The following is a 19,762-nucleotide window of genomic DNA, read 5'->3' on the forward strand; positions in this document are numbered from 1 at the left end:
TGCATTTCTCCTAAACTGACAGAACTGGACTAGAACTAGAAAAGGGTTCAATATTCAGGTTATCTGAAGCTCTTTGAGCCAATAATTTCAGTACATATTAGTGAAGAATGTCCCATGAAATGCATTAATCCCAGAACAGAGATACCAGATGGCTTACATGGAACTGTTCTAAGCACATGCATTCCTGGACCCTGGCTTCCTGCATTTGTCCCAGAGTCAATTTCCCCAAACAGGTGTCTCTGCCTAATTTTATCATAAGGCTGAACATTTGCAAGTTTGGATGGAGTTCCACTTTGCAGTGAGAAGCCAGAAGTGCTGTTTCTTTGCTGAATATAAAATGTTTCCGGCTCCAAGGGAGCTCCTCCAGGTCTGTGCCTGCCCTGATAGATGAGTGTGAGGTATTGGCAGAGACAAGCAGTTTCAGGGCCCTGAATGGAGAAGTTCAGCTCCTTTGTCCTGCCTAACTGAATGTCAGATGTTAATTCTGCCTTGGAGGTGACTCAGATCTCTCTTAATTCTTGATCTAGAGCAAGGTGAACTCACTTGGATGAGCCTCAGGATTAGGATCTGTATAACCAGAGTCATCCCCGTGTGCTGCTCTTCACAGTGGTTTCATGTCTAGCCAGAGGGTGGAAAAATGCAGGTTCCACATTAAATTCATGTTACTTGCTTGTCTTTATCATTTTGGAAAGCAACTGCTTGCATCTCAGAGGTGTCTGACCTGATGGCTGAAGAATCTACTGCAGGGAATGTCAAATCAACCTCTCCAAACTTCTGCCAGTTGGAGGGAAAATAATCAGAGGAATGCATCTGCCAGCCTCTTGCCAGCTGAACATCTAGGAAATATAAAGTGGTCCCAGAAAAGTTGGTGCACTGAGGCATTTCAACAACTATTTGCTAAGCAAACATTGGTAATTAACAGGGACCTGGAGAACATTGCCTGTCAGGGGCTCCCTGAGCCTGGCATCTCATTACTCAGTGTGCAAAGCAGGGCTGTGTTTGCTCCTCAGTGCCAGCTCCACCTTGGGAAGGGCTCCAGGGAGAAACCACAAGCAGTGCAGTAGCATTTGATGCAGAAAGGCAGAACAAAGCAGTCCTGGATGGGGCATCTCCTGCACCCATGATTTTGGACTCATCTCCTCAAATTGTCTTTCTTCTGGGGAAAGTCCCAAGTTTCTTAGGGACAGGAGCTAGTGTGCAATTCTCCCCAAAAACTGTACTAAAAAGAGCTGGTTTGTCCCACTACTGCTCTGCTGCAAATTTATTTTCTTTCCTTTGGAATGAGCTAAGTCTGAATGCTGGAGGCCTCTAGCTTTACCCCTGTTTGAGAAGTCATGATTATTTCAGGGATATATATATATATATATATATATACACACACACACACACACACACACATATATGTGTGTGTGTGTTGTTGTAGTTGACTCCTTGCTTCCTCACTTCTCCCCAGCACAAGGGCACAGAGGATCCTCCACCTGGCCAGAAGGGGAAAGGAAGCAGGAGCTCAAGATGGATTGATGTTGGATGTTGCTCCAACACTGCATTAATTCTAGATGTATTTTGTCTGCTGTGTTTAACTTTTGACTCTCAGCATTAACAAGGAAGGAAAGGAGCTGTCCTTCCAGGGAGATATTCCATACAATTTTATCTTTCTGTGCATGAAAGACAGTCTAGCCAAGCAAAACACCAATTCTCATCCCAGTGGTGATATTTGCCTGTCCTCTAACCCTGTTAGCCCATGGTGACACTGCCTTCACATTTGTCACGTGATGCCAAGGCTTCAGTAATAATTAGCAGGAGTCAGAGTGTTTCTTCCAAAGACTCAAAACTTGCTTATCTGTAAAGATGAAGACCTGGAGGTCCAGGCCTCCAAGCATTGCCTCTGGCTCTTTGTGTGACAGGATTCATCCATCTGCCTGGGATTCACTGAACACGTTACAGACAGTGAACACCACAGGGCAGGAGATAATCTCAGTGAGAGCTCCGTGTCTTGGAAGCCCAGTCTTGCTCTTGCCAAACTCCCAGCCTGGTATTTCTTTGCAGGAGTGGGAAATATTCCTGGTCCCCAGGAGTGTTGCTCCCTTCTTGGGGGACAAAGGAGTCCTTGGCTTCCCATCCCCTGCAGAACTGGCTGCAAATCCTCAGCTTAGGCTGGGTAAAGCTGAGCAGTTGATGAAGGGATGCTTCAGTCTGCTTTAGCTCCTCCCTTTGCCCCTGGGGAGCCCTCTCACTCGGAGGGAAATCCTGCAGGGTGTCAGAGGCTCTGGCTGCCAGCTCCCCACCCAGCAGAGCCAGGACTGGCTTCCCCTCTCAGGCGAACTGGGACCTAATCCATCCCACTTTCCACAATGACTGCAGTCCCAGTACTGCTTATCCAAGCATGGAAGTGCTACAATTAGAGCCAAGGGCTTTAAACATCCAAATGATGCCATTGGCAGAGCTTGTGCTCCAGTGAGAGAACTGACATCACCTCCTGTGTGATTGGTGCAGCCTTTTCCCAACCCAGAACAGAAGAGCCTCAGGAACTTGAGTGGAAGAAGGGTCTTTTCCAGCCTCACCTCTGACTTCCATGTGCTTTCCCCATTCCTCCTTGTCTTTGGGCTTGAAGCACCACCTGGCACGGCTGAAGGGACCTTCTTTATCTTCTGACTCTTTTAAACTCTCTCTCTAGGCAGAACAGTCTTCTATCTGAATGCTGGCAGAAGTCCTGAATCCTCCTCCTGAAAGCCAGAAAAGGAAAAGCTTAAATTCCTCTGGGAGTCCTTCTTTTTAATTCTTTTTCATTCCTCTGCTGCCTTTTCCACTACAAGGAGTGAGACTCCAGGAGACTCCACTTGGCTCCTGGGGTTGAGGGAAGACAGAGAAATTGCCACTAGAGCCATGCACTGTGTTTAATTTCTCATGGATATGATAAATTCCAACAGCTAGAAATCTTGAGGGGTGTAGAAAAACCCAAGGTGAGAAATCACAGCCTGCTAGACTTTTGCAGTTCAGAGAGGATCATTGAGAATGGGCCATTTATCTAACTGCAGCCAACTGAGCATTTCACAGGATCATTACACACAGCTCTATCTCTGCACAGGGCAAACCCAAATAAGCCAGGACAGTTCCAGTGTCACCCCACTGCCAAATCCTCCAGGGAGTGTATTCTTTTCTGGATCTGACCAAAGAGCAATTGCTTCTAGATTTGCTGGAGTGGTTCTGGATTTGCAGCCTAGCCACTGGCACCATGGCATTTAATGTTTCTGTTCAGGTGCAGGTGCTGACAGTAAAATAACAACACCCTGAAGTCCTAACTGCTCTCAAAAACTGAGTGAGTAATTGCAGGCAGGTATCTGCTGGAGTCCATGGGACTTTACAGCAGCTTGGCTGTGACTTCTGGTGCACAGCACCAAAGTTATTGCAGCACCAGCTCAGCTCTGCATCTGATGGAGGAACTCTTTCTCAGTGGTCCCAAGCATGCTGCATTTTTTCCTGTTGCATCCAGGTTTCTGCTGCAGCCCAAAGGGCTGTAAGATGTGCAGGAGAGCTCTGGGCTGGGCAACGTGTTCCTCACCAAATTATGTTTGATGTGGTGAGATGAAAATGTAAAAAGGCAGGTCCTTCTTTAATATGCAGTAAGGGGTCACTTTATAGAGGCCATGCAATGTTAATGGAATTTATCAGCTTAAAAATGTTTTTTAATGGCAAATAACTCATTTGTAATTTATGGGATTGTTTACCCTGAATTGCCTGACATCTCCATTCCTGCACCTTCTAAGGCTTATCACAGACTCCTCCTGGCAGTTCTCATGCAAAGCAGGAGTGAGAGTATAATTCTGAGGTCAGTAGCTCTCAGACAGAGATGATACTTATTGTTATAATTAATTAATTAATTTATTTATAGCCTTTCCCTTTTGGCCCTGGTGGCTGTTTTACCCTTGTGTTTCTCAGGAAGGGAGTGGCCCATATCAACTCCCCTGAGCCAAATCTGCCTACAGCTGACTCTGGCTCCAACCTGTCATTCACATCCTGCCAAACTTTGGCCCTTTCACATTAAGCTGCCTATTCTGTCTGTTAAAAACATGAGTGAAAATCTGTCTGTGGACAGAACACCTACTGATTTCAGTGGGAACTGACTGAACTTGCTCTAGGGTTGCAGAGCTTTCAATATTTCTGCTGTTGTTTTTGCTCTCTTCCATCATCTTCTTGGAGAAAGAAAGAAGTGTGGCAGTGGGCATGTCTTAAAATGCCATGGCTAATGGAGGCAGCCCTCACATCAGGGACAAATGACATCTCCAAACCCCAGACAGACGCTTGTTAGCTGCTACAAAGTGAGAGGGAAAGAAGTGACAATCAAGATCCATCAGTCCCTGCAGGAAGCTGGTGCTTGTGTCCACCCATCTCTCACCCTGCGACCCACAGGCCCCACCAGCTTCCATCTGGCTCATTGTGCTCCTGCCTCTCTGTGATACAAGTTCTAGCTGTAGTGTCCTTGTCCTGCAAAAATGGAAAAACCCCTGGTTTCCCCTTGGCACACTGTGCTCATCAGGTTTGTCCCACTCAAGTGTTTGATTTAATGGATGTGGAAAAGGTTTGAGGTCAATGCAGAAAACAGAAAGGAAGAAAAAGGCAGAAACCAGGAAAATAATCCCAAGATTCTGCTGCTCTAGGCTGCTCTGCCTGGTCTGCTCACTTTGGGAGGGGAGCAATGACCCAACAGCCAAAGTGGGACAGGATTTGAACCAGGCTGGTGTCTTAAATGTTGCACCTGGTTAAGTCAATTTCTTTAAACCATCTCTGCATCTTTCTGCTTTTGCCTTCAGTCTTCTGGTGGAAGACAGGACAAAGGGCAGCTTCTCACTTGAAATATCCTGGCTTCACCTCATCATGCAGAGCTTACACAGGTGTGAGTCAGACTTACCAAGGAATGAGATGCTGCTCTCCCCACAGAGAAATGCTGGCTCTCTGGGTGCAGGGTTTCCATTGAGGCACTGCTAAAAAACCAAACCAACCCACTCCCCACCTGGCTCCAGCACTGTGCACTGGGCACTGGGCTTCTGGAATATCACAGAAGTGACCCTTATAAAAGGCAGTGTGGGAAGTGAGCTAAACCAGGCTCTGCAGTGTGGGCTCTGAGAGGAGCAGCAACCTCAGCCCCTCTCCTGGAACTGGGCAGGACTCTGGGGTTGCTCTGGCAATGAATGAAATAAAAAAGAGCATTTTTAAGCTCTTCCAACTGCAGCAGGCAGGAGCTGGATGAGAAATGCTGCACCAAGCCCAGAACAGCCCAGCCCAACCTGTCTGCTCTGCTTTGGGCTGCTCCCAAGCCTCTCCTGCTTCTATTCTCCTGCTAGCTGCAACTCCTCCCCTGTCCCTGCCCCAGGAGCTACTGAATGCAATTCAGGTTTATTTGTGCCCTGCTGGTGTTGGGAAGGTGCTGAGCAGTGTGAGAGCCTCAGAGCCTGGCACACAGAGCTGTGACAGCAGCAGGACTGGGACTCAGCTGCAGCCTCAGCCAAAGGAGGCATCTCAGCCTAGGGGCAGGAAAAAAGCCCACAAAACATTAATTTAATGTCATGCTAAAGGCCACTGCTGGTGTGCAGCCCCCAGTGCAGAGCCCATTCTACAGCCTGGCTATAAAGAATTAATTTAAAAGCAGGATGTGGCCTTTCTGTCTCCTGATTTCTTTGTCCCACCGTTACCCTTAAGCAGCAGCTCGTTGTACTTGTATTTTAGGTGGCAGAAAATGAGTGTGGCAGGGCTGAAGTGCTGTCACCTGGCACTGCTGGGCACGTGCCACCTGCATATCCCACAGGCTGTGTTGGGATGCTGCACAGCCTGGTGTTTGCTAGGAATTGGATTTTTGTTTTAAACTTTATTAGTGTGCAGCTCATCATGCACACTGCTAAATGTCTTCTTGCCACAGGAACAGCACTCCTGTGTCCCCTGCTGTCACCCCAGGCAGGGCTGTGCTGCCTGTTTGTGTTTCCTTTGACTGCTAAACTGCTCATTGGAAATTAATTCATAAATAATTCATTGGATGTTGCACTCTGTGCTTTAAAGTTCATTGTGTAGGTGGTGGGTTGTGGGTTTTCTTAGAAGTGGCAGTGCTTTTCTTCTTTCATTTTTCTGTGTTAATCTTGTGTGTGTGCAGAGCTCCCACTGCAGCCTGTTGGTTCTGCCATAGATGGTTTAATGTCTTTCTAGCAGGTGATAGTTATTCTCAAATTTAGTTACTGTGGTTCAGGATTATTGTGTTGCAAAAACTCTCTTTTGAGATTAGGGTTTATTGTAATACCCAGATGATTTTTGGGAGTAGTTACAACTGACAGAAAAATAACAAATTATCCAGAAATGCACCTCCCCTGTCCCATGCACACACACATTTGCACTCACACTTCCCAATCATTTATTATTCCTGAACCTGATGATGTTGGACAGCAATGAGAAGTTTTTCATCTCCCTGATTTCCCAAGGCAGGTTTTGGTTTTTTGGGTGGGCCTTACAGCAAACATGGCTCTCTCTGGGACCAGTGCCACCTCTGACACTGCTTATTTCAGCTCTGGGGCCTCCTCAGTTTGTTCCCAGAAAAGCATTAAACCCTGTATAAATGGGTAAAATATGCAGAAAGGGCTTTGTTTGGGTTTTTGATTTTGTCTTATCTCTTGTTTGTTTTCTTGTCTTCCCAGTCTCACAAAGCAGATGCAAGACCCACATCCAGTGATTAAAATCCCATCTCAGTCATGTGCAGCATCCTTGGAGCTCTCAGCTGCTGAGCTCAAGTTGCAGGCAGAGTTTTGGCCAAGTAATGTTTTTATTTTTGTTTTAAAACATGCTGAAATACCAAGCAGCACTGCAGTCTGCCTGTCCCCTGTGTACTTGGGGGTTATGCTGGCATTTAGAATATTCCTGTTTCCCTGCCTGGTAAGGGGGTGGCACAGGAATAGGGCTCTCAGAGGATCATTTGGGTGGGAAGAGACCTCTAAAACCACCAAGTCCAACCATGACCCAGCACTGCCAGGTCCAGGCAGTGTGCAGGGAGGGGAGGTGGGAATGGGGGCTCCAAGGGGCAGCGTGGGCTGGTGGCAGCTCTGCTCCAGTGAGGGGAACACAAAACCAAATCAAAGGAGGTTATTCCAGAGATACCAAGGGTGTTTTGTGCCTCTCCCCTCCCTACATGCACCCACTGAAAGCAGCCCAGCAGATGGGGACTGCATTCCTCAGTGAGGGGGCAGTGGGCTGCTTTCTGCCTGGGCTGCTCAGGAGACTGAAAGGCAAGCCCAGAAATAGGGGGGAAAAAAAAAGCCCATGTAGGTGTGAAAGGGAAAATACCAGAGCTGGTGAGACACAGGCCTGGTTGTGTGATGGCCTGAAGCAGAGCTGTTATGTGCAGAGCTATTCACAAACCCCAATTTTAATAAGTGCAGATCATATCAGTAATGTAGATTACAATAGTCCAATAGTGTGAATCAAATATTTAAAGACTACTTACACTCTGCTTTTTATCCTGAAATGACTGCAGAAAAGAGCCAAGTTCTTCCTGCTGGCTCTACTTCATGCTTTTTCTCTATTAAATGAGGCCATATAATTTTCCTCTGGGATGCATTTGGCACTGGAGCTATTTAGGTCTGAACCTTCATCACTAAATTGAGGAAGATTTTTCAGTTCAGCTTAAGGAGAGAAGAATCAAGGTCATAGCACTGGAGAAAAACTGTTAAAAACAGGTAGTTCTCCTTGCTGATTTTCTGGCCACTGTTCATGAAAATAAAAAATAATCACCCAGATTTAACAACTGAACTTCAGCAGCAGCCACTTGTCTGCATTGAACTCAGATGAAAAATATGAAAACCCAGCTGCACATAAAATTTTAAGCTGTGGAAGTTGTTATCATTTTACAGAGTATGAAATGGACTCATTTTATCTAAATGATTCTTTATTTGGTAATTATTTTTTGTTTATCTTGGCTATTTAGGATAAAAAAAAAGGAAACAATCACCTGTAAGGCTAGGAAAGAAAGCACAAAAAATTGGGAGGTGTTTCTTGAAAAGTGAAAGGACAAGATACTTGGGAGGAAATTACATTTTGATGATTTTCCCAGGTGCTGATTTTGAAAGCCAAATCCTGGTTTTGGCTTCCCAGACTTTAAAGCAGTGCAGGTGCTGCTGCTGTGAGCACCACCCATCATTTCCAGCCCAGGGGCACTGCAAACACACTGCTGAACTCCCCAGGGCCTGGACCCACCCAGGGAGAGGCAGGGCTGGGGGGCTCCCTGGGCTGGGGAAGGTCCTGCCAGGGCAGTGCTGGTGCTGCTCAGAGCTGCCTCCCCAGGGGCTGGGACCTCCTGCCAACGTGCTGCTTGCTGGGGGCTCATGCATGAAGTATTTCATTGTCACTTTGCTGGAAATTCCACATTCAGGCCAACAACTGCAGCTGGAGTTCAGCTGAAAGACGTCTTTTCTCTTTTTAAAATAGTTTTTAAAGGGCAAACAGTCCAAGACCCAGTGAGAGACCAGAAGAGTGTGTGTGCCCACCCAGCAGAGCTGGGGGAATTTGTGTGGAGCCTGGTGAACAGCAGCCCCTGCAAACTGGAAAACAAGTGTTCCTCCAGCCTGGATTCTGGCTGTGTCCCAGGAGGGACTGGGCTTTCTCTCTCTGAGGGGTTTGGAAAGCACAAACAACTTTCCACCCAGACTGAAATCTTGCAATTTGCTCAGATAATGAGCCTCAATCAATGCTCTCATTTACTGACAAAAATCCAGGGTGAACAAATTCATATTTAAAACCCAGCTCCTGCAAAATGCCCTCAGAAGGGATTGCCTGGCATGTGCAGAGTCACCAATGAGCAGCTGATTAGTTGGCCAATTAAAATAAAACTGATGGATCATTAAAGCAGCCAGAGCTTTCCAAGAGGCTTTCTGTGGCTTGCAACAGAGGTTGCTGGTTTGGGGGTTTAGTTTTTTTTTTTGTTGCTGTTGTTTTGTTTTGGTAGGGTTTGTTTGTTTGTGGGTTTTTTAAAAATTATTTTTCATTAATTTTTTATTAATTTTTTTTCCCAGGCAGACTCAAGCTCCTGCTCCCTCCACTGTGTGCAGGTGGGGATCTGCTCCTGGATGTGTGCACCCAGCTCTGGTCACTCTTGGAAAACCCTGAGCTCCTGCTGGTTTGCAGCACAAGCAGCACCAAGTCCTCCTTTGAGAGGTTTGTGATGCTCAGGCAGGACCTCAGTGCCTGCAGCAGGTCTTGGCTGTGATCTCTAATGCCAGGACAAGGGTGAGAAAATCTACAAATATAAGAAAGACTCAACTTTCCCCAAATACAAAAATCCTTTGTTTTGTTGATTACAGGTTTTCTTCTAACAGCAATTCACAGAAATTCTCATTCCATCTTCTACAGCATTTTTGGCATAAATACATCCAGGCTCTTGCTCCTGTGAAACAGATCACTGCAGTGATCAACAAAAAACCCCAACATCTCTTTCCTTCTTAACAATCATTATTTTATTAATATATTTTACAAGATTGCAGTTGAAATCATTTAAATACAAACTTTTTTTTTTTATACAGAAAGTGTAATAAAGTTAAAATAGTTCCTTGTGTAATTCATAGCATTATTGCAATGCTTACAAAATTTTGCATAGAGTGTGCAAGGATTGATGTTATTTGATACAAAAAAGCTTTATATTTTCCCACACAACCACACACATACATAAATTAAAAAGAAAAAAAAAAGCCAAACAAATCTGAATTTCGTCATGAGAACTGTGATAAGACTTTAAATTCATTTTGTCCTGTTTACATGATCAAGGTCATGGGTGGTTTTCAGAGTAGAGGTCAGACAAGGAGTTTTCCCACCACAGATGAAAACTGCTGTAGCACAGGGGTCATGCCTTTGCTGCTGCTGCTGTAGATGAACAAGGTTTCCTTTGACTCTCACTGAATGTTCTGCTGCTGGCTCTACTTGTGTGGAGCTTTTTTGGGTGAATATTGACAGCTCTACTGGCATTGTTCACAGGGAAATGAATTCAAATACAGGGTGGGAAAAAATAAACCAAGCCACAAGGAAAATCCAGATCCAGCAGGTCAGTCCCTTCCCTGCTCCAAAGCACCACCAGGGCAGATCCCTGGTCACAGCTCAGGGAAAGCTCTGGCCAAGGGAGGAGCCCAGGGGTGGGTGCTGTCCACTTGGCCCTTCTCTGACAAACACAGAGGACACTGCTGGCTCAGATCTGCCCTTTCTGAGGTTCCTGGCACACTCTTGCTCTGCAGGATTTGTTCATCTTCACTCACTCTAACCCACGAAAAGAGACAAGAGAGTGAATTCCTCCTGCCCTCAGGAGTTGCTGCTCTCAAGGTGGCCAAAGGCTTGTGAGAGCAGCACCCCACAACGAGCAGCATCATTCACCCCACCCACACATCACCTTGTACCATCTGCAGAACCACTGAAACTGCCAAAGGGTCTCTTTATCCATCACAGAGTGCACAGGGCTGGAGGAGGACCCAGCTGAAGACAAAACCATCAGGCTGTGGTTGGTGTGGGAGGTCACTCCCTGCTCTAAGGCAGCCACCCTGGAGAGATCCAGCCCTGGTGTGGGGGGCTGGTGGGCTTTGCAGCTAAGGGAGTGTGGGAGAAGCTCTAACAGCAACATTTCCTTCAGCTACAATCCAAGCTTCAGCAAAAATAGCACCGCCCACAAATAATTGCTCTCTTGCTCTCCAGTGTGAGCCTGCCTCAAGATGTTTCAAGGACTCCATTATGAGGAAATTTTTAAAAGACCAAAGGACAGACATTGCTTTAGGAAGAGAAAATGCATTTAGCAGGAAAGGTTCCAGAGGGCTCTATCTCCTATCAGTGGTTAAGCCTTTGAATGGGGAAAAAATGTAGGAGTACAATGCAATTTAAAATTCCTGTTACATGCAAAGATGCACATGACTTGTGCTTTGCAATGGGCCTGTTCCTATAACGACAAATGTGCTGGAAATGGTAAAACTTTCCATTTGGGTAGGACCTGATGAGAGGCTCCAAAGAGCCCTTTTTAATCTCAGAAGAGAAGACTGTTTAGCTACAGCTGCATGTTGTTATCTGAAGCATTTGGTGGCACGATGTAAATGTAACATTTTCACAGAAATTGCTCCTGATATTTTCTCTTCCTGGTGAAAAGTTTCAACCAACTAAACGAGGCAAACATACAATTACGTATCACTTCACAGTGGATTTACCCCTCCTGTTCTTTAATCCCTGTTAAAAGCTAACAAAAGCCCAATCCACGGAGATCAGCTGCCTCAAAGGAAACCTGACTTCCTCTGAACAGGCAGCCCATCCCTCCTGACTGGTGGCACAAAGTCCCAGCCACCACAGGGCTTCCAGCTGCAAGAAGGTGAGACATTTCCTGGGAGAGACACCAGCACTAACTTTGCTGCAGGAATGACACTTGTAGCAAATTAATTTTTAAGGGACTTGCACCTCTAGTTTAAAGTGATTTGGATGGGAAATCTCAGTGGGGCACTCTGATTGTATTTCCTTCTTCATTTCAGATAAAAATCCTGCAGCTTTAAATATCCATCTTTTCCTGTGTTCTTTGTACCGTGTGTCGCTTTTCACAAGGGCACAATACAATTCAAGTGGCAGGACAAGAGAGGCTGAAATGATAAAGCCTCAGGGCTGGATGTGCATAACCAGGGGCCTCTCAACCACAGCAGACTTAAAAGCTTTCTAAATACAAGCTATTCACTATAATTTCCATCCAAGCCCCAAGCCACTGTGGTTATTGTGGATGGAAACAACACCCCAGCAATCTTGAACAGCCCGAGCTCTAAGTGGTTTCAGTGACAGTAATTCCACTGAGCTCCATGAAAAGATCAAGCATAATTGCCACCATATTTAGTAAAATGGATGTTATTAATTTAAAGTATAATAGTGCAAAGGGACAGAGACGTTGACTGCATTACTGTGATTAGGGTGATGTCTCTCCCCATTTCTTCCCCTTCCCTCCTACCTGCCTTGTTTAATTCACTCCACTCTTGCTTGAATAACCTCAGCACCACGTCAGTGTTTAACCCTGCTCCACTCACAGCCATAAACTTGGCTACATCAGCTGTGAATACACAGCAACTGCCAGGCAGAATTTACCTGGAAGTCCCCAATTTTATGGTCACGCCACTGCTACATGCAGGATTTGGGTTTTGGGGGCTGCTGGATTTGGGAGCAGGATGCCAGCTACCAAAACATTACACAGCAATTTCAGAGCTGGGGAAAAAAAGGTTAAAATGGGGAAAAGGGAACAGTTGCCAGGAGCATGTTCCTGAGCAGCCAGGGCAATAAAAAGGCTGGTATTTTCACATTCCAAAAGCACCAAAGCAGTGCTTGGCAAAGCTTGGCAGGAACACGCCCTGTGCTTGCTGGGGTGAATTCTGGATGATGACATTTCAAAATTTAAAATGTCAGCCATAAAAAGAGCACAGCCTCTAACTTTTTTTCATTTTTTTTCTTTTTTTTCTTCCTTTTTTTTTTTACTGTAGGTACTTCTAAAATGAAATCATTGCAGCAGTTGCTCTTCTCCACAAAGCAGCCACTGGAGCTCCTGCCCTGCTAATGCTCAGGTGAACAGCTGGCACCATTTGCTCAGTTTATTTATACTTCTAGCCCAGGATGCTGTCTTTAAGCTTTCTGGGCTATTTCTCCACATTTCAGATTCCAGGTAACCTTGCCCTCTGCACACATTTCAAGATTTTTCACATTATTTCCTCCTCTCCCCGTTAACCAAGTTAGAGCCTTCCTGCCACTTTATTCTCTCTTTATGATACACCTGCATTTTTCCTACCCAGTTGAGAAAAAGCACCATTAAAGTTAATGCATTTCAGGCATGAGGGCAACCAGAGAGGGATGAACTTCTTGAAGTCTTTGGTCTTTGTCTCACTCTCTTTTGCAATGTGAAACTTAAAGCCATAAGAACAAACAAAGAAAAATGGCTTTTGTTGTAAACAAGTGTATATGAGACTGTGTGTGTATTTGTGTGCATGTGTGAGCATCTTATGAGAACAACATGAATTTTCACGAGGTTGTGATGTGAGCTAGCCTTCTCCAGTTCCACAGGAATCTCCCTTTGACCTTGGAGCACTTTCTAGGGAGGGGTTTTTATTTAGCCATCATTTTGCTATATCATATACTGCAGATTGTATTTTTAGGCTTATACCTTCAAAGTTTGTCTGTGCAATGTGATATTTATCATTAAGAGGAGAAAAAAACCCCACAACCCTTCCAAAACACAGCTGTTAGACAGCACATGACTGAGGTAACCAAACACAAATCACTCCTGCACATACTCAGTCTTCTAAAAAGCAATACTTGAGAGAGGCTTTATAAATATTGTAGTAGTTACTGGCTTCCCCTTTTGATGACTTCCTGTACTGTTAACATTTCTTTGTACTGAATAAAAAACCCAAACAAACCAACAGCCAAAAAAACCCTACAAAGAAACCTGGGTACAGATGTACAGCCAATATCAGGAACTCTGCTTTTGCTAATGGCAAAGTCTTTTAGCTTCAGAACCATCCTGTCTCAGCTGTGACAGGAGGCTCACACACTGCATATGGATAAGGTTCCTGTCACAGGTGAGCATGGACTGCATTCTCCTGACCCTCTCCTAAAGGGACACATTTACAGCAAGCTGGACAAGGTCCTGCAGCCTTGTAAAGAGCCAGCACACATAAATGCATTTGTGACTCCTGCATGGCTGCCCCAGGTGCACTGACACTGTGGCACAGTGCCTTGGTTAGCATTTGGGTGGGGTTTTAGTGCTCCCACTGCCCTCAGCTCCCAGCTCAGGCCATGAACTCCTCTCCATCCCTCCCACTGAGCTCAGCAGCCACAAACCAAACTCCACTTTGGGATCAACCCCATCTCCCAAACAGCAAATGCTGCACTGAACTGAACTTCAGGCCCAATTCACAAGGAAATACACAAACCCTTGTTTGTCTCTGGCATTTCATCAGTGGTAGGCAGAGCACGTGGATGAAATTCCAGTCAGGGGAGCTCTGGTTTAAATGGATTCAGGAAAAAGCAGCCCACACAGGTACAGCTACTGTGAGGGATTCCTGGGCAAGGCAGGAGAAGGGACTCTCCTGCACTTGCCTTGTCCAGCAGGAGAGTCAGCCCCTCCACCACAAACTCTGGAGTGTGAGATGGCTGGATGTGTTAGCAGGCAGCTTCTTAATCAAAATGCCTGTTTTTTCCCCTGGGATCTGAGACACAGTCCTGTTTGCTCTGCTTTCATAGAATCCTAGAATGGTTTGGGAAGAAAGGAACCTTAAATCATCCAGTTCCAGCCCCCTGCCATGGGCAGAGACACCTTCCACAAGACCAGGCTACTACAAGCCCCATCCAGCACTACCAGGGATGGGGCATCCACAGCTTCTCTGGGCAGCCTGTGGCAGGGCCTCACCCCCCTCACAGCAGAGAGTTTCTTCCTAATATTTAACCAAACCCTGCTTGCTGTCAGTTTGAAGCCATTCTTCCATGCCCTGTTTCTCCCTGCCCTTGTAAAAAGTCCCTCTCCAGCTCTCCTGGAGCCCCTTCAGGCACTGGAGGGGCTCTGAGGTCCCTCTGGAGCCTTCTCTTCTCCAGGTGAACACCCCCAGCACTCCCAGAGGGGCTCCAGCCCTCAGAACATCTTTGTGGTCTCCTCTGGACTCGCCCCACGTGTCCCCATCCTTCTGGTGCTGGGACCCCCAGAGCTGGACACAGCCCTGCAGCTGGGGTCTCACAAGGGCTCAGAATCCCCTCCCCTGACTGCTTCTGATGCAGCCCAGGACAGCATTGGCTTTCTGGGCTGTGAGTACACTTCAGGTCATGCTGAGCTTCTCCTCAACCAACAACCCAAGTCCTTCTCCTCAGGAATATTCCTGACCCCTTCTCTGCCCAGCCTGTGTTTATGTTTGCCACTTGCTGACCAGCACAGGCAGCATCACCCAAACCACTGTCTTAAAACTCAAGTGGTGCTCAAATGACCTACAAGTCCCTACAGGGGTGCATTCTTTCTAGAAACAATTCCTCACATTTCAACACAACACATAACTTTATGGTTTTTAAGATGGAAACATGGTTGAAAAACAGATTGAAACAAGAATTTCTTTCAGTAGATATGATTAAGGTACCTTTTGTTCACCTCAGAGAAGCATCTGCAGTGATGGCACAGATGTTAAGGTCATTTCCTAACAGCTCCCCAGCAGAATTTCACACCAAGACATGAATGTCCTTAGCAGGTTCATGGCTGTTGTGACATGAGAAGGTGATATCCTCATCCAAGAGCCCAGCTGGGAAAAGCAGCTACTCAAAATTAATTTGCTGGGATGGAAATTGGGAGCAGCCAGAGGGTGGCACAGGGATGAGGACAGAGCCACAGAAATCAGGATGCAGCACCCCTGGTGGGCTCAGCCCTGCCTTCCTCAGCCCCTGAACACTCCCAGGGCTGGGAAGTTGATCAGATTTGTTGACAGGAACTCTTCCTGCAGCACGTGTCTTCAAACTGCTCACAGAGGATTTGGTTATGGATTGGGCCATGCTTGCTATGAGGTTTGTGATCAGTATTCAATGAAACAGGGAAAAAAAATTACAGTAAATGTAGGACTATGAATGGGACTTCAGTCATGGCCCCAGAGGTAACATACACAGTATTTTGCTATATTTAACATGGTAAGAAAAAAAAAAGTCTGTATCATTCTAGGTGCCCCTACAGTCTTAATGTATTTCATCAACATCTGTTTTAAGTTGCACAACCAGTTCCCAAGACACCCTCCTGCCCCTCCCCCCAAATAAACTAGATTTAATAACAAGATAAATATGATGTGCTTCTCCTTGCTGAGTGCATTGACTTAAGGCATAGGCACAATTCCCCTCTTTGAACAGAGATGGTACAGTCCTGTGTCCCAATACAATTGTTACCCTGGGTGACCCTTTGCATTCAAATGTTGACTCAAGACATCATAATTACAGGAATCATTCATTAACAAGTAGTTTGAATTCGTTAATTTATCAGAAAGCATTACTGAAATAAAAGGAAAGAACTCAATCCTCTTTCAGGAATAAATGTTTTGGGGAGTGCTGCTTTGCTAGGCAGCAACACATCTCATCTAAACTCCACAGAAATCTTCTCTGAGTCCAATCAGTTTTGGATTCAGCCAGAATCGTTAATTAAAAAATAAATAAAAAAATTAAAAAATCAAACCCTGGTACTCTTGAGACCACAAGAAAATACATGAAAAGCTGTAAAAAAAGGGAATTGGCTAAATTATTTCTAAAATTTCTGTCAGCTATGTTTTATCTTGAAAATCACTTGAAGAATACCAGCTTTGGTTAGATATCACTAGGGATGGGCACAGATCTGTCTTATTTGCACATGAGGTAATATTTCAAAAGCATCTCAGTGGCTTAGAAAACTTGCTGTCCTTGTGAGATTTGTTGTCACTTGGAAACTTTTGCCTTAATTGGTATATTTGGTTTTTTTAAGGATTTTTACATATATGTGGATGAAATTATGGGTCAGATTTCAAGGATCTGGGCTCTTAACATTATTTTCCAAAACTTCAAAAGTGGAAGTAATGTTACCAGATCAGATTTTTGTGTTTTGTCCTGCCCGTTACTCCTAGACTTTAAAATAAAGAAAAAATGCAACCATGATAAGATTCAACCACAGAGTTTTGGGGACTCAAATTCTAGAGGAACCAGCATCCAAAGTCCTTCCTTTCAGTAATCTGGCTTTGTCAGAATCTTTATAAATCCTTTAAAAAAGTCCTTCATGGTCAGCATCTCTGATAATTGCAGTTTCCACCAAATCTAAGTGATCTTGGACTGTCTATCTTGAAAAGAAAGATGACAAAAATTCTGGTGTAGCATCTCCATTATACACCTAATTTTATGATTTTCTTAGTTTCTAGTTGATTTTCTTTGTTTCTACCGGTATTTAGGCAATGTCCAAATCTTAAATCTTCACACCTTCACACCAAATATGTTCAAAATTGAAGGTGTTAACGGGGAGTTTGTAGGGTGATCCAGGACACCTGTTAGCAAAAGAGGTTCAGAATTTTTCTTCTTAGTCCAACTTTCACAATTTTGTTCCTTCCAATAACTAAATATAACACCAGCTTTGCCAGCACAGAGATGCTTTTAGGTTCATGTTGGACCTGATGTGTCACACCTGAACAGCACAAGGCATCCTTGGCCATGCAGAGGCCAGTGTTGAACCTCTTCAGAAAATCACATTTATTATTTCAGCAAGAAGGTCTGGACTTTCCTGCTGGCCAAGTGCATCCATCTCTCCCAACAGGGAGCCATGCTTCAGGTGATAATTAAAGAGTAATTTAACCTCAGGCATCTTGGATCACTGGAGGTGATCAGCACAGCACATCTGGCTATTTTGTTGTTTTTAAAACGATTTCTTTTTAATGCCACAAAAATAATCAGAGATGCTTCTCTTGCCTTTGGATGGTGGTGGCTCTGCATTGGTTCCAGGGTCTTGCCCAGCCAGCAATCCCATTGCTCTGAGAACATGATCAAAAATGAGGGGTGATCATTGCACTGTCTTAATACAGAAGGGTCCAGGGGAGCATCAGATCCAATTCAGCAGATTGTACCAGTAAATTTTGGTGTGGGAAAGAGAAATGCTACACAAATGTAACAGGGTCACCCTGGGATTCCTTGTACTGAAACATCATTTTACACAGAGGATATATATATATATATCTTATATATATATTTTTTATATATATATTCACACACACGCGCGCGCACACACAAAAAAAGTCTTTGATAGGCTTTCTGTGTTCTAGTAAAAATAGTTGGCAGCTGGATCTGTGAGACCAGAACTGGCTTTTGTGCTGCCTGTGATGCCCCTCTGCAAACTGTCTCTCAAAGGCAGACGCTCGTGTTTATCTGGCAGGTGGAGCTGCCGCCTGCCTGAGACAGGAACAGCCTCCCGTTGGGACACACACAGAGCTCGTAGATTTTTTGCCTGGACCCTGCAGAAGAGGAAGATCCTTGAGGCAAGTTAGGTAGTTTGATTTTTGCAGAATTCAACGTTATCTGGAGTCAGAGGTGGCGAGAGAGAGAGAAAAACAAGAGAGAGAATTAGCCGGGAGTTGTTTTTTCTGATTTAAAGAAAGAGCTGCTATTTCTGATTTCTGTGTTTAAAGAAGCTTCCTCCAGACAGCTCAGCTGCTGCAAAAACTGGGTAGGGAAGGGTTTTAGGATGAGAAAGTCTGATACAAATCTGGGTGGGCACATTTTCTGCCTTTACCACGACCTCCAGTTTGTTTCTGCTGATGTTCCCACCGTGTTTTCTTGGCTTTTAGCTTCCTGGGACACCTCCAGGAATCCAATCCCAGGTTTGGATTGACCCAACCAGAGGCACCCCACTGTCATATGGAGAGCATGGATGGTTCACACCCACCCAACCACCCTGCTCCTCCATCAGGATCTGTCACTGTGATCCCACTGCCAGTTACACTTGCAGGCTCCCAGCACTGACTTTTATGTATATTTTATGTATATATTATGCATATTTTATGCATATTTTATGCATATTTTATGTATATGTGTAACACTTTTGTGTATATTAAAAATAACTCAAATGCTCTAACAGTCCTAAATTCCTCCTTACAAAACAACATAAGGCAAACAACATGTTTGCAGCTCTCAGACATGTGGCAGCTGCAGGGGAGTGCTCTGCCATCAGCCAGAATACAGTAAAATAACCTGAACCCCAGAATAATACAGGGTGACTAAGAATATCAGCAATGACAGTAAGAATCTCCCAGTTTAGTATCCACCCATCTCATGTCCTGAAAGATACAAGTCAATTTATGCATTAAAAAGCAAATTAGTATTAAAACCAAAACTTCAACTGCTTGAACTTGTGAAATGCCTTGGATTTCAATCTCAATGTATTAGGTAGGTTTTATTTTTCTGGTATTTTTCAGAGGTTTTTTTAACACCCATGGTCCAGGTTTGGACTGTCTTAAAATGCAAATGTTTAGAAATAACAGAAACTCCAATTAAAAAGTCCTTCTATTTTTTTACCCCTGACACTACGATAGGTAAATCTTAACTTATGTGGGAGCCCTCTTGCCTGGAGGTTTGTTTTCCATGGGCAGCTCCTCCTGACAAGGGTCTCAGTGGTTTCTCCACTGGGAGCTCCTCAGCCTCATCCTTTGGTGTCTTCCATCGCTGTGGCAGGAGGAGGGGATGAGAAAACATCAAAACCATGTGCCCACATGATTTTGTGACACCAGAACAGGCTGAACTCAACACCTACTTTACTTTTGCTCCATGTTATCAGCTTTAATTGCTCTCTCTTCCCTTTTGGAAGTCTCTCCAGTGCAACAACCTGTGTCTCCTAGCGTTCCCTTTCGTTCCAGAATGAAACATCAGCCACAAAAGCTTTTCAGATCAATACCAGTGAATTAAGCTCTTATAGAATAATATATGATAAAAGATTTAATTATGCTGGCCAAGTAAATCTTGTTTTAAAGTGACAAGGAAACAAAGAATTTAGAAGCAGTGTGCATTTTACAGCTGCATAAATCTGCTGGAACAACAGATGCTATTATCCATGCACTTTAAAAAGAATGAATCAGCCTTTGCCACGGAGTGAGCCTGATTTGCATGGGATGTGTTCAATCAGGGTGAGCAGCAATGAAGTGAGGAGAGCCCACTGTCCCCAGGCTTTCCCACACAGCAGCCTGGTGACACACAGCTCTGCAGGGAACCCCTACCTTGGCTGCAGGGC

General features: G+C 44.9%; 1 protein-coding gene across 8 annotated transcripts in view; it reads right to left on the minus strand.

Annotated features, from left to right (window-relative positions):
- Nucleotides 1-2,551: 2,551 nt before the first annotated feature.
- The window catches only part of SGCD (sarcoglycan delta), a 316,880-nt gene continuing 299,669 nt past the window's right edge, over nt 2,552-19,762 (minus strand). For 6 of the 8 annotated variants that reach the window (XM_059859823.1, XM_059859824.1, XM_059859827.1 and 3 more), the window contains one exon: nt 9,460-18,057. In XM_059859823.1, the coding sequence (XP_059715806.1) occupies nt 17,884-18,057 (174 nt within the window). In that variant the 3' untranslated portion in view covers nt 9,460-17,883. Of the gene's footprint in view, nt 2,724-9,459; nt 18,058-19,762 lie in introns of those variants that run through there. The other 2 variants (XM_059859830.1, XM_059859826.1) reach the window with 2 other exon arrangements.

This window comes from Haemorhous mexicanus, chromosome 15, assembly GCF_027477595.1.
Source record: "Haemorhous mexicanus isolate bHaeMex1 chromosome 15, bHaeMex1.pri, whole genome shotgun sequence".
Taxonomy (NCBI): Eukaryota; Metazoa; Chordata; class Aves; order Passeriformes; family Fringillidae; genus Haemorhous; species Haemorhous mexicanus.